The sequence below is a fragment of the Lynx canadensis genome, chromosome F1 (genome assembly GCF_007474595.2).
Source record: "Lynx canadensis isolate LIC74 chromosome F1, mLynCan4.pri.v2, whole genome shotgun sequence".
Lineage (NCBI taxonomy): Eukaryota > Metazoa > Chordata > Mammalia > Carnivora > Felidae > Lynx > Lynx canadensis.
Window position 1 is genome coordinate 53,577,783 of NC_044319.2, and position 16,170 is coordinate 53,593,952.

At 36.7% G+C, this 16,170-nt stretch overlaps 1 protein-coding gene across 1 annotated transcript in view; it reads right to left on the minus strand.

Moving 5' to 3' along the window:
* Window positions 1–16,170, minus strand: part of USH2A (usherin) — a 739,358-nt gene that overhangs the window by 510,283 nt on the left and 212,905 nt on the right. Inside the window, exons 19-20 of the mRNA XM_030302386.1 lie at window positions 14,225–14,369; window positions 1,024–1,254 (exon numbers count right to left, since the gene is read on the minus strand). Coding sequence (XP_030158246.1) covers window positions 1,024–1,254; window positions 14,225–14,369 — 376 coding nt within the window. The remainder of the gene's footprint in view (window positions 1–1,023; window positions 1,255–14,224; window positions 14,370–16,170) is intronic.

Below are 16,170 nucleotides of genomic sequence, written 5' to 3' on the forward strand. Positions count from 1 at the left end.
TTGTACTCAACATATGCAACATTTTAAAGACTATTTGCTCCAAAGTGACTTTCCCGTGGATTAAATGAATATCATTATGAGTTTACAGAATCATATGTACCTTATTCCTTTTAATTTTTTTTAATTGGGAAGGTGGAATATGTAACATAAATAGTTATAGTTTTCTATAATTATAGTGAAACAGAATTCTTAAAAATTCTAATTCAGAAAGGTAACAGAATGCCTGGAATATTGTAGGACCAGCAAGACCAGGAGTTGGGTGAGGCAAATGAGGTGGGATTACAGGGTCATGCAAGAAAGGAATGGATCCAGTCTTCATTTTAAAATTTGGGATTTTGTTGGGAATTTTTTGGCATTGGTTTTCATTTCTAAAAATATTGTGTGAAAACATTGTTTTTGTTGATTCCTGAGATTGCTTAAGTGCCTTAAGTGCCTTAAGCAAGTGCATCACTTACCCATAGAAGGTATGTTTCCCTGAAATTAGTTTTTCCCATAATGCTCTCCACAAAACCTACTGATAGTGATCATGCTTTAAAAAAAGTAACAAATAAGGATCTGGAATATTGGGCTAAGAAAAATTAGATAGCTCTCTTATAATTCTTTTTAGAGACTTTAACAACCTGACATGTACTGAGAATCTCCAACCTCGTGGGGCATTTCTCAAACTCATCTGCCCACAGAATTCTTTTTTTTTTTATTTTTTTTATTTGGTAGAGCACGTGAAGCGTTCTGAGGAACACACTCTGGTAAATGGTCTCATTTCCAGCATATACTTTGATCAAATAAAGCTATCTTTCCACATCTATATTTTACTTTTCTTTCTGCTACTTACTCACTTCCCCCCACCCCCCCGCCTAGAATACTAGGAAGGTGGACATACTGACACAATCAAGTTATAAAAGGTCTGAATGAGTATTTCTGTAGACAAACATAGAAAAAATTCATTATGAAGGGCTATCAAAATAATAAGAAACAGCTTGGTGCTTAGTGCCTCTTCAATAAAGTAATGTCAAATACACTCACCAGTAAAGTCTGTATTGACTGGGTGTGTGGAGCTGGGAAATTTATAATATCCATTCCCTATGAAACGAATTCCTTTCATCATCGTGGCCATTGGAGCTGGGAGAGATGACTCTTTCCTTTCTAGATGATATGTAGGAGAGGGTCCATTCAGTTCTTCAGGTGTGAGCCATCCAACACGGATGGTTGTGCTGTTGATTCCTTCGACCACAGGAGGCCTCAGCTGGGTTGGCGCTGAATATTAAAACAAAACAAAACAAAACAAAACAAAACAAAACAAAACAAAACATTTGTTACATTCAAGAACTTAGCTTCTATCTCTAGACACTCACACATGGGTATACATGTACTCGTGTACATCACACTCAAAATCAAGGCAGTTGTGGAGTATTTATGGGGTTCTAAGAACTGAAAACACAAGATAGAGTATACCTTAAATGGGACTAAACACAATTTAAATGACTAACAAATAGTTACCATAAAATGTTGCTGATTAAATAAAATTTCCCTGTGGAGATAATTTCTCTATTCTTTCTTATTCTGGTAAAAGACATTTCATATTATGATCTGCTGGTGCCCCACCCAGATTCCCTTAACCAAGTTGGTATCCCAGTGCTCAAACGTGACTGTTGATCACCATTAGATCATGGCTGCCCCCTTTTCTGGAAAATTTCCCTTGCCTGAGTGGGAGCTACCTCCCCCAGAAGTTACAAGATCCCTCATGAAACCTGTAGCCTGTAACTCCCAGTGACTACCGTGGGTGATTACTGATCACAAAGGGGAGAGCCCCTGTGTTAACACAGCATCAACTTAGGGCTGCAATTCACAGAAGCCAATCAAGGAAGGAAAATGATCCAAATGGACTAATTGGAGACACGAGAGACAGCATGGGGTTTGAGAAGAACCAGGCCAGGGTGAAGAGTCACGGATTTGTGCCAGCCAGCGGATAGTAAAGGAACAATGACCTGAAGTTGCCAGATGTCTTACTTTGTTAAAAATAGTCATTTTATGTGTAACCTTTCTGATTTTTAAAGTTTAGTAACTGGTTTAAATTAAGACAAATAAGCAAAACCACTCTGAAAGCCAAACAGGGCATCCACATGAGGAAAAGTAGCCTGTGAACTCAGGGGTTTACGAACTCTGGCCCAGGACAACAGCCCCCAGGGCTCTGAAGTGACCACACCACTGCAGGGCCTGTGCGTAGGGGCAGAGAATGCCCAGCGTCCTTCCACACACCGAGGCCTCGGCATGCTTCAAGTTCTGGGACACTGGCAATTCTCTGGAGGCTTCTGGGACACCCAAGGAGTAAGTAACAGAGATGGCGATTTTCCCTAAAACCTGATGGAAAGGGGATCAGAGTAACAAGTGAGTTATTGAAACTAAGGTTTTGTTTTGATTTTTCTTCTTAAACAGTTGAGTGTGTAGGCTGAAGTTCATTCCTGCTCTAAGTGGGTCGGCTGGGTTTGAGAGGCACAAGCAAAGAAAGGAACAAATATCATTACCTCCAAGCCTACTTTTTAAGGGCCTAAACTAAAGCTGTGGACTTTTAATTTCCATCTGTGTTCACACAGGCTTCTGCATACACAAAGTCTTGGCCTGTTTCAATAAACATATATTAAAATGATGTGAATACAAGATTTGATAGCCTTAAACCATGAAAGACAATTCACCTTAAAACAGCTTAGAACAAGTAGCATTTGTTACTTTCTAGAAAGCTTGGCCAGCTTTCCAAAGAGAAACAATTGATTGTGATTCTATTTCAACATTTTGTAAAGAACAGAGGGCACAGAGCAAAATGTTCAACTTAGATAATTAACAACTCAGTTCCTCTTCTGCCACGGCAAACCATGAGATGTCTTTATATATATATGAATCTGTAAATTTTATGCATGATTTCCTTTAGCATTCCTTGCCAAAATTAGCTAAATGGTAGGTTCTCAAAGATTTCACTCTACAAGCCATGTTCCATCTTCAAAATAATCCAAGAAAATAAAAATCTAAGGCATCTAGAAATTTCTTCTCCCCTTAAGCTTCTCTTCAGTGTTTGGAATTACATCTTTGTATTAAAATTTCAACAGGCTATTATTGGCTATGCGCTTAACTGAGGATGAAGAATTGTCAAAGATTTTTGAGTCCTGGGTTCAAGGAAGTAATAGAGGACAAATTATATAATTTTTTTATTATCTAAAGTCTGCTATTTAAAAGCACAAAAGAGGATTTTGAACTCTTCTGTTATATTTTCTATTTTCCACATATGATTCCCTAGTGTCCTGGGACAAAATGATTTGAAATTTTAGTTTAAAAAACACCATCTATTCCAATGGCATCCAATAGAACACTCTGATAATGGAAATGTTCTAGATCTGTACTGTCTAATATGGTAGGCATTAGCCACATATGAATATTGAGCACTTGAGCTTTGGTTAGTGGGACTGAAGAATGGAAGTTTACATTTTATTTAATTTTAATTAATTTGAAGTTTAAATAGCCATATATGGCTACCATACTGGATAGCAAAGATCTAGAGAATCACAAACTATAAATATTTGGTGTGTTGAGAGTAGGATGTCCATTTGAAATAAATAGAGAACTTATGAACATACCTCCTGTACATCTTAAGAACTAAAGAGTTTTATCCTTGTTTAAAAGTAGCTTCAGGGTGCCTGGATGGCTCAGTTAGTTAAGCATCTGATTCTTGATTTCAGCTCAGGTCATGATCTCACAGTTTGTGAGATCCAGCCCTGTGTCGGGCTCTTGCTCTGACAGCATGGAGCCTGCTTGGGATTCTCTCTCTCCCTCTCTCAGTGCCCCTCTCCTGTTCTTTTTCTCAAAAATAAACACTTAAAAGTAGTCTTTTCCTGAAGTTCCCATTTGTTTGATATTTGGTATTCCTTTACTCCAATAACCCAGCTAGTTGAGGATAATGGTGAAGTGCTGTACCACTATAGCATTCAGAATCCTTTCCCCCATGGATACCATAATCAAACTCACTTTTTAATCAGGAATATAAATTCAGTCAAACAAAACAAAAGAAATTGCAGCAACTCAATAGTTTTATTTTAATATCTCCTAAAATGAGAGTGCACTTATTTTTTTTTAATTTGGCAAAATGATTATAATCAATAAGGGCACCCTCACTGAGAATGCACAAAAATTAATGTTGACTGTTTAAATTTTAACAAGTAGTGGAACACTTCTTCTAAATTCACAGGAGAATTATTCCACCAAGCAATGAAACTATTCTTAGGAAGTCAACTACAGAAAATGAGTCAAATTAGAGTATACTTTTTATTCTCTTGCTGAAACAAAACAAAACAAAACAAAACAAAACAAAAACACAACAACCTTCCAGCTGGTATGTTGTATGTTTCACTTGGAGGAGTCAACCTAGCCTGTTTGAAAGGGTGAGCACCCCACTGAGTTATTATTTTCCCAGTTCCCCTAAGACCAGAGGCGGGATTTTCAATCAATTAAACTAGACGGGTCACACTTAAACACACAGATACACACACACACACACACACACACACACACACACACACAGAATGATGAAAAGAAAAATAGATATTCCTGAACTATTCAACACACTCACACAAGTACAGACTCACTAAGAGAGAGAAATAATAAAGGATCATTTCTCAGACTATCAAAGTAAAGGGATTATAGTTATAAATTCATTAATCACAAAACAGTGAATTAATAGACAACATAGAATAATGGGAAGGACTCTGCAGACTATTAGAGATTACATTTTACTTTTTAATTTCTAACTCTGCATGACTTAGAAAAATCACTAAAACTTATGCAGGTCTCAGTTTTCTCATCTACAACAGGAGGATAAATTTCAGCAGATTACCTTGACAATAACTGCTTTTAAAAACAATATATATAATTGTGTTAGGCTTTAGAAAGAAAATTTCTATACAAACACAAGGCACTATTATTACTAGCCAATAACACACATTTCAGATAACATATCACAAAAGGATACAATTCATTCACATTCAAAATCTGTATTTACTTAGAAAATCCTCTTAGAGATGTCAAGTATAAAATGGATCTTCAATATCCATAGTTTCAAAGAATAACAACATACAAAGTCTGTTTCCACTTAGAATAAACTTAACAATGTTTTTGTATTTTTTGCAATAGCTTTGTAATCCAGTTTCCAGTCTAGCTCTTCTATTTGTAAATATTCTTTATAAAACGCTCTGATAATGGACATTCTGCTTTATGCAGCATTTATTACTTTATAATCTGATTAATAGCATATCATAATGCATAAATTTACATGTGCAAAATTTATGTAGTGTGGAGTTTGAGTGTCATAGCATAAGAACGGAGGCCTAAATGAGCAGAAGCTCTCGCTGATGGCAGGTCTTTAAAATCAAATCTCTTTATTTGTTTTCAAGCAAGAGTTTGTTACCTATGAACACTGCATGGCAGTGTTGATATCTTAAAACACCATCCACTTCCCATTAGGAAGACAGGAATCCAACAATGAACAGCCTTTCTACGTTTCAGGCATCTGTGGGGAGCAGACTGACATAAGACCTCCTCAGGCACCTTAGCAACAGAACATGATTTTGACTTTTCCTTACAAATATAAAACTGTCACAAGAAATGCAGTTTGCCCAAACACTTCCAGGCCAAAACACCCATGGAAAGGCACTGGGATCAGGACTTAAACAAGAACGTCAGATCAGGAAGCCATGATTTCTCAGTTGGCGACCACTCGACTGTACCTGCTCTCCCGTCAGTGTCCAGAAGAGGAGAGGATGCTCCCCTCAGAATCACGAGACCACTCAGCCTTGCCTTGTTCACTGTCTATTCTCTGGAGAAAAAAGAACAAATCTACTTTACCATTCCCTGTTTTGCATACTAGTTTCCTTCCAGGGAGAACATGTACAGTGGAACTGATCTGGAAAGGAGAAAACTTAGCTTCTAGACTGGCTCTTTAGGTCCCTAATTTGGCTAATCCATTATTTGGTATCTCTGTTCCTCAGTGCCTCATCTGTCCAAGAGTACGACAGAAGTGAGGGTGTCCTCCAGTTTCAAAATTCTATGATTGAATACTTTCTAGCAGTGCTTCTCAATTAGTAAACCAGAAGGCATGCTGGACATCTGACACCCGGACCCTCTCAGTGCCCCAGGAAGCCAGCTAGCTTATCCCCTTCAGCTCTGAGCCACCCTGTTTCTTCACCACAACAGGGCACACAAATATTATGATTTCTTTAATATGTCTTAAGACATAAAGGATGGTCAGAGAGCACCGCTTTTAGAGAATTTAAGGGAGATCACTTGTTTGGTGAATAAACACTACCTTAACCAGCTGTTGTTCTGATGATCATCAATTCGTACGTAACTAGCATCCTACATGTGTGGAGAAGAGGGTCTGTGATTTCTGAACTGCACACACAGCGGCATGATGACGGGGCACACCGTCCCCTAAAGTCCACCGTTAATAAAAGGTAGCTGCTTGGACTGTAATTATGGCATCCTTGGTACCCAAACTTGAAGCTTTTATGGGGCTTATGCAATTAACTACTTAAATGCATCGTAACACTTGCTTCTCTGACAGCAAAGTATTGATTTTTTAATCATTTTCAAGTCTCCTCTAGCACAAATAAATGTACTACAGTTACAGTTAATGCACTGTGTACATGCATTAAATGCTGGTGTGACACAATTTATTATTTTGTGATATATAGAATTGAAGTTTGGCTTCTCAGAAATTAGCACCACCGGTCCAGCATCAGTATGGAAACTACCATTGTCCTTGATACTCCAAATTCTCTACCTTCAAAAAGCTGGAGACCTTTGTTAATAGGATAGTTAGGCTTTTACAAAAAGGGGGTAGCTGAATATAAATCTTTTATATATGTCAGTGTAGGAGAAAATTAAAAATAGTCTAACGGAAGATACAGTTTATATTTTCCTAAAGGTGTCACTGTAGGACCTACGGCAACTTTGTTCAGATGAATTTTCGTCTCCTTAATTTCTTTCCTTGTACTTATTTAGGGTACATCTATCAAAATATTTTGCATACTGTAGTCTCCCTGATTCAGCCAATTTTTGCATATTCTAATTGTGTCATTTTAATGTCTTCCTATAGGTACCACTTTATAAAGCTAAAAGGCTGTTTTAAAAAGTATGATTTCTGCATGCCAAAAAGGCCAGGAGAACCCTATTAAAGTCACATATCTAAATGTAGACCTGATGACAGAGGTCATTACATGTTTCATCAACAAGCCTTTTGCTTGGGTGCAGCCACACAGTCAAAATTAAAGTTGGTGAGTAAAAAGCAGTTAATTTTGTTTTGTTAGAAATAATATCATTTTAGTTTTAGCATCTAAGACAGATGCCAGCATTTCACTCTGAACAGATGGTAATTCCTTCTAATAGTGCATCTCTGTATTAGTAAGGTCTGTTGTGTATACAAACAGTAATAAACAGTAGGTAAGGATCAAAATAAATTTTAATTGTTGACATTAAATTCTGGCAGCCACAGTTCTAAGGCTGCAATATTCCTTTTTCAAATCTGTCAGATTTACTAATGCTGCGAGAGCTTTGCTGAAAGCTGCCAGATTCCAGTCTCAGTAAAAAGATTTTTACATGCCACCGGTTACCCGTCTGTAGCAGGATACCTGTTTTCGTGCCCTGACACCATTGTTCAATAATGACATGGAATTGGTACGACCATCCATGTGATGGTCAGCCAGGATTTCTTTTAGAATATTCCTGAAGGACCGAGCATCTAACGAAGAGGTTATTATAAAAAGCTATATCCAATTTGTTACACTATGGGTAACGGTAGGATCACAGCCCTTTCCCTACCCTGCTCAGGAGAGGTCTCCCATTCAACTCATTTTATTCTATTTGCAAATCTGGGCATTCCTGAACTTCTCTGAAAGTGACATCATTCCTTCCTTTCATATTGTTTGCTTTGCCTGACTCTGAAGGATTTCCCTGGCAGTCAGAGATACCATCAGCTGCGCTCTCCTATAGGCTTTGCTGTGGATCCAGAGTGCCAACAAGCACCAGTTTGGTCCTGATAATGCCTCCAGCGATCTGGTATTACAAGTAGTAGCCGCTATTTATTTTGGGAAGCTGCCATGTTAAAAAAAAAAAAAAAAACATTAAAAAACCCAGTTTGGCATTCAGGTGACTGTTCAATAACAAACATGCTTTGCAATCATATTTCTTTAAAAAATGGATGTATTTTTTTTAATCATGAAAAATATATTGCTTCCACCATATGGGACAACCAACGACTCACCAACCGATTTAAGATGCAGCATATTGAGCTGACCATATGTTACAGTGCTGTTGAATGGCTGAGTGATTCATGCCCGTCACATTCTAGTATATCAATTAAAGCTCCTTGAAGTCTGCATGATTTGTGTCTCTGTTATTAAACCCTGCTAATTCATCCCACTTACACATCTGTTATAAATCTCTAGGAGTGCTGCATGATTCATGGCAATCTGTGAGCATGCTACAGCAAATTCTTCTCCTTGTAATTAACAGTAAATTGTTTTACTGCCATGCAATGAATTTTTCAGTTATATTGCAAATGAACTCCTAAATGTGCGGTTCTTTCCTAAGAACTGACTTATATCATTAGGCAATTAAAAAGTATTGCTTTGAACCAAAAGCTTTTAATCAAGAGAAATACAACTTAAACATCGCTTAAGAGCCATGGAAATTTGACATGTTGGTTAAAACTGTAAAATAATTTCTGTTGTGGAAAGAGCAAAACAAACAAACAAAACCCTCGGTGTACTCAGGATTTCCCTGATGCTAAGATAGAACTGCTGTCTGAAAACCCTCGGTGAGACAAGTTTGCACCGATACTGTTTATCTTAGAAGTTACTTAAGTCATCTGTCATTACCAAATTTCTCAGATTGCTTTACACTTCTCTAATTGTAAAACAGTGCCTTTATTCTTGAAATAAATAATTGGATAATTAGCCAAGTTGGATCATCAGAGGATTCCAGAGCTGTTCAAGTGTTCTTGTCAAAGGTGAAGCAAATTCATTTCAGCTCCCCTCTGCAGCTCTTCGAAGAGGCTTTGATTTTTTTTCCCCCACTTTCTTGGCAGCAGCTTCAGATTCATGAGTCCATACATCAAGTCAGTAGTTTAACAACAAATGGAATTAAATTCAAAGAAGGGAAACTAATTGAAGGACAGCAACAAAAGTGTTTGGTAATGTGCTTTTTAATATGGCATGCCACATTTGCATGATAATTTTTCCTTTTTAGCATGGAGCAGAAAGTGACTAGCTTAATGAGGGATTATTCAAGGCAGGAACGAACAAAATGCATTCATAACTAAGAACAAAGATTGTATTATGAAACAAAAACAGGCAACCTCAGAGAAGTAACTGGATGATTGGTTTATGCATTATGAATAAAAAGATAGAAAAATATTTATATTAGTATTCACTAATGACTATATATACAAGATTGTTGTAATTAAAATTATAAATTAACATATTAAGAGTGCTTGTTTAATCACTCTGGGTCCTATTCACAATGAAAAGACTCATGTACCTGCATGCAAAACAATGTGTGTTTTCAACTGAGCAGCAAACAGCCTATACATTTTACTTTTGATTCAGAGAAAAACCTTAATGCACCGCTAATTACTTGCTTAATGGGAGATGGGTACTTCTAAGCTTGTAGTGTAGAGGTCAATTTATGACAGGCAAAGGAAATATCACATTGCTCGTCCAGGAATGGAGCTCCAAGAGGAATTGCTCTTAAGAAAGGTTTAAACTGTACTGAATTCGCAAAGCGTGGAAACACACAAATTTCCTAAATTGAAAGGGTGATCTTAAGGAAAAAATAACAAGGACTCTAACAGGGCCCGGGCCATCGGTTCATTACCCACAGAAACCGAGAAGCAACTCCAGAGCCACTGATGACCCTGCTTGGAGACTTTGCTACAGAGACAAGAAACGTGGCTGCTCCTGGGTGTATGCCTCCCGCAGATCAGTTCTCAGGTTTGTCGCAAGCATGAAACTAAAGAGGTAGCAATATGCAACATTCCGGAAGAAATGCACCAGTTCTAACCATATCTTTCACTGAAAAAATACTTGAAACAAAACAACAGCCAGTTGAAATTCTCAGGCTTTCTACTAAAAGTCAGATAAATCTTCACAAGTATCTTTTTGATTCCTGTGACTGAGATTTAAGGAGGAAACATATTTTTACGAATCAATGATTTCAAAAGGCTGAATACTATTACTAACTTTTGGAACCCTTTTTCAAAGGTTTTGAATGGTCACTGGCTTCTTTCCTTCTCCTAAAATAAATTCGTCTGAACTACATTTTCATGTAAGAGTTAATTCCCCACACATCATTCGAATTCGCTGCAGTAATATATTCCCTCCGACTTGCAATTTTATTACTTGAAGAAACAGGGCAGGAAGAATCCTAAAGCTGCAAGTCAACTTTTATTTCTTCCCTACGGCAAACCTGTTGACCAAAAGGATTGACTATCTCTGTGTTTATTTTTACGACTTAGCATCTGTGAGTTATAGCCAGATGTTTAATCTTAAGAAAATTTTGAAACAAAAACTTTCATTTACTGAAAATAAGGGTGGCAAAAAGATACTGGATCTGTAATTGCTGGGCTTTTCCTTATATCACAACAAAAACAAAGTTCATTCTTACTGATCTCAACACCCTTGAAAATTATGTCCTTTAAAATAAATCAAATGGCAAGTAAAAATTATTTTGCCATACTTTTGTCACGTAAGTGACTTTGTTCTCTGCTCTACAGATGAAGAATCAGAGTCCTGACAAAAATTAAAGGATTAAGGAAAAAAACACTTCCCCAGAAGAACACTAAAATGACTTTTCCTTCAGAAAAGAAAGGATTTTACATGGGAACGAAAGTTGATGTATTTCTCTTAATGGAGATTGGGTAGAAGGAGCATTGTGGCAAAGAACAACAACAACAACAATTTTAATTTCCACATTTAAATTTGCACATTCAGAACATCTTAAATTTACCATCACATCTTCTGTAACTGCTCAGTCCTTTACAATCCAGCTTCTATTCAACCATGTTAAATAGAGGGCTTCCAAGAGGTCCTTCCATGCCACCTTCCTTGTAGATCCCATTCCTCTTGCTTTCCCTACAGCATATGATGCTACAGAATTCTAGACCTTCTAGAACTCTCTCTTCCCTTAACTTTTCTGATACTGCTCCCTCTAACTCTGCCCATGTCTGTGTTCCCCTTACTCCTTTCTCTTTCTCCCAAAATATGAGCCTTCACTGAGATGCGAACTTTTAATTTGTATTTTCTCTGCTTTCACTAATTCATTATCACCTACAGCTTTAGCGTTTATCTCTATGCAATAATCACAAAATCTGTATCAGTGTTATGCTCCAGATTTGCATTTTCTGTTCTGGGATCCTAAGACTTTCCATGGATGTGTTTCTACCCAATGATCAAACTTCTACTCATGAGTTTATGTCTTTATCTTTGTTATTATATTTAATGGCATGACCACGGTCTGCAACACTGACTGTTGTCTTCAATTCTTCCCTCTTCTTAACCTATGCATTTCTCTTCTTTGGTCCACCTCCATTCCCTTCCTCCAATCTTTACTTCTATTTATCTGATTTACTCCCTCTCTGCCTCTTAGAAAAGTCTACCAGACCCTATTTACACACTCTCTTCTTGTCTGTTTACACTCTACTGCCAGACAAATCTTCATATACCTTAATTTTCATCCCATCAGTATTTGGAACAATGCCAGTCTCTAAAATAGTGACTATAGTGGTATTTGTTCAGTCAAATGGTATTGTTCAAATCAAAGCTACTTATCCCAGAGTCTATGTTCCCATAGTGTTCTTTTGTCCCTTTTCTAATACCTCCAGATGCTAACCTTATCTGTTGTATGTCAACACCTTAATGCAGACACCATTAAACTGTCCTTGAATGAATTATATTTGAAACCCTCACAGTGCCTTAAATAGGTAGGCCCTTAATACATGCTTACTGAATTGAGCACTCACAATAAACTAGAGTAACAATATAATTATGGCACTTTAGAGTCAGAAAGGATTCGGAGGACGTAGATTAGTTTTCTTTCACTACATTTCCAGTGGACAGGAGTGGCCTTAAGTATTCTCACCAGTAAGTTAAATGAGAGCTGCTCAGAGCACTCAGCTAGGCCATCCTCCATGCCACAGAAACCAGTTGCTACAACCAAGGAGGATGCTGTTAGCACAGATGTTATCACTGGTGCATTAGCCAGGGAGTACCTGTTTCATAGACATTTGCCCCACTTTCCCCTTGCCATCCCGAGGGTCCATCTAGTCTCTGCAGACGGGCATATGTCCCTCCATTTCCTTTAGTTTGCTAGTTTCCATGAAAAGACAGACTGAATCTCATCTACAGGAGAGTACCTGCACTAGTGATAGAACTATGACGTGTGAGGTGCAGATGGGGGTGCCGTGGTGTGCAGCGTAGGGGAGAGACTTGAGCGGAGAGAACTGAAAATGTTATTGGAAGTACATCAAGAAAAAGATGAATTAGACTGAGGAGAGCCCCTAAGGAGTAGAAGGAAAATGTTGAATAGAGGCCACATAGAGATATTTTAGATCCATGTAAGAAATCACCTCTGGAAAGAGGTCTCTGAACCTGGATTTGCCTGAGAGGTAGTAGCTCCCCTACCACGAAAGGTATCAAACATGGGTTGGACAAATACTTGGGAACAATGTTACAAAGAATATACCATTATTGGTTAGAAAGTCACACTAGGTGATTTTAAACGTTTTACCCTGGGGGTCATGATTTCAGTTCTACTCAGTCACATGGTTGGTATCCATCTATCTTCCACTATAAGTATATCCCTCTGTATCTTCCACTATACCTCAGGCCAATCTTCAGCTTGCACTGTTTCTATTTTTACTTTCTTCAGCCTGCAAGACTGAGTCCTCTTTTTTTGTCCTCTAGTCCCAAACTATGTCATCTTTCCAAAAGAAAGCAGAGAGCCTGCCTCTATTATCTATATTCAGCAGCCCTCTAATAATCAAACAAACAAACAGTCTTATAGGAGAATGGTATTTTGTACAACCTAGGCACCCCATAAATGTATTCATACATATGAAATACATATAAATATATAAAAATACAAAGAGTTTGGTTGTAGAGGTAATAAAACAAACATACTTCTTTAGAATTTGTGAGTTGTTCTCATTGATAGAAATCTGAAGAAACAAATTACTTGGATGAGATCTTTTGAGCCAAACAAGTTTTTCCAGAACTAAAGCGAGGTTAAACAAAACAATAGAATCAGACTTGAACACAGGGAAAAGGCACAAGGAATATTTTTATAGCTAAATATGTTTCCATATCTGTCATTCATCTAGAAGTCTTTCGACCTTCTCACATCTGGATTTTCTAAGAGTTTCTTAACCTCCTCACATCTGGAAATTTTCTTAGGGAGCACCAAGCTTTGCTTGACTGCAGACAGAAAAACTGATTTGAAAATACACTAAATGCAGAGTAATTGAGTTATGTAGGTGTTAGTAACACATGTAATCAAGTTTGTATGAATCTAGTTTGTTCTGTGTAAAGCAAGCAACATTTTATGCAAAGCATTTCCTACTAAGATCATACTTGATAATGACTCCTTTATTTAAATTGCATAAACTTAGTAGCTTCTTATTAATAATAAGTAAATTAATAATTACACTGCTGCCTATCCATTAAAGGTAAAATATAACACCAGAATATCCCACTAGTTCCTGGATGTCTGCTTTTAGCCCCAGAGAGCAGGAGTAGGTAGACCCAAAGCCCGCAAAAAGGGTCAAGAAGAAGTATCCTGAGCCCTCACAAGAAGCCTCCTGAATACTTCTAACAACTGTCAGGATATCAGTAGGACCTAGAGTGAATACTGAGCCCTGGAGTCACTTTGCATCTAGCTGCATTTCTTATTATGGCACAGCTGCAACTCAGGGCTCCCAGGGACCTCTTAGAAACTTAGTCTATTTATTTATTTTTGTTTGTTTAAAAATGTCAATACAGCTAGCAATCAGGGTTCGTGATCAGGGAGCAGGAGAAACCAGAAAAGACAAGTATTAAGTCCAAACTAGAGAAGGTGTTGAGCTTTATAGGTGTTTGTTTACAAATATACAATATATTTTTCACATTTTTCAGATACAGAAAAACTTGCTTACCTGCTGCTAATGTCTGTCCTGCTCCTGAAGCACTGGTCACACAACCAATTGAATTGCAGAGAGAAATAGTGAAGTTGTATATCTTATAAGGTTTTAGTTCTTTTACAATATAAAACAGTTCTTGGGATTTGGCAGTATACAACACCTTCAAGGCCAAAAAAAAAAAAAAAGTCAGATAATAGATAAACAGTGTGAGAAATGTAACTTTGGCAGTCAAGAAACCAGAATCCGGTCATGTTCTATGAATTCAGACAAAGAAATTATTGCCAACCACTATTAGGAAAGGGATTTTTTTTTTGAAGAGTCTCAACAAGCTAGGATTTAATTGATAATTGTACAATCACACTGTTTTATGAGGTAATAATCCAGTTCCCGAGTGGATAAATGAGGAAAGCAAGTTATTGCCTCATAAAGCAGCATGGTGGTATGGTTATTGTCACCAATGGCAGAGATAAAGGATGGTGACATTGTGATTGTTATCGTGAAAGGGCCAAATAAAACCATGGGGCTTGGCCAAAACGAACCCCATGCAGTGATGCCCACACGTCATTTGATGGAACTAGCACAGAAAAATGTCACTATGTTAAATTAATCCCATCATTTTCTTTAAAAATAAAAAGCCACAAAAGAAAAAGGAAAACAAGTAAACACATTACTGAGCATCCACATGAGGTCAATTCTCAATTATCTTTCTTATACAAATAAGCATATGCAGATTAGATCAAACAGTTACATTTCTTCAAATATTGTCTTTATCACACAATTTCAAGGGAGAAAAGCAGATTTGAGTGAAGGAGGCTGAAAGGAACGCCATAGTACATAAACAAATAATTAAACAACTAACACTGAGCCTTCGTCCTATCATTATAACTAGGAATGATCAAAAGCAACCATATAAGTTTACTCAGTTTATAGATACAAAAACCACTGGAAATTGTATTCAGAAAAAGAAGTCATTAAAACAAAAAGTATGACACCAAGCATGAGTATAAAACTTTTTTCTAAGGGATACTGATATCATATCAAATAATCTTCTATATGTATAAATATAGATAGCTGTTAAGGTTCGTAACATTTGAAGTAATTTTCTAGATATTCTCCCTTTAGAAATACAATAAAATTCATTTGGAATATTGCCTAGGCATTTACTTTAAAATTTCATAACCTAAATGAGTAGTTCTAGAAAACAGTGTGAATGGGATATGAACTACATCATTTATATAATATTTTTCAGAAATAAAGGTGATTTCAAAGAGTCTAAAAATCTAGGAATAATTTAAAACTTTGGTATTATTTCCTTGCAATTACATTTAGAAATCAGAAAACATCAAAAACCAAATCACGAGTACTTCATTTTTCTAATTCTGAAATTGTTATTGATTTTATAAAATGTTCTCTTCTGTGCAATGTGATTTGAAATTTTCTAAGAAAAGTAAAACTTTGAAATGAGTAAAATTTATTGAGTATTGCTATAAAATGTATCCCATTTAGAACAACTCTTGTTTGGATTAATTTAGATTTTTAGAAAATGAAATTGTTTTCAGGATAAAATACAGCAAAGTGTTTCTTATTTTAAGGAAGATGTGGTAAAAAAAAATACAATGGAATATTATGTAGCCATAAAAAGGGATGAGATCATGCCATTTCCAACAACATGGATGGACCTAGAGGGTATTATGCTAAGTAAAATAAGTCACACTTAGAAAGACACATATGATATGGTTCACTCATATGTGGAATCTAAAATATGTATTATGTGTAATAGTATTGTATGGTGACAGATGGTAGCTGCATTCGTGGTGAACATAGCATAACATACAGAGTTGAATCACTACGTTGTACACCTGACACTATTGTGACATTATATCAACTATATTCAAATTAAAAAATTAATTTGAAAATAAAGTGTTTCCTTTGTAATCTAGAAGGTTGAATCATTTTTTTAA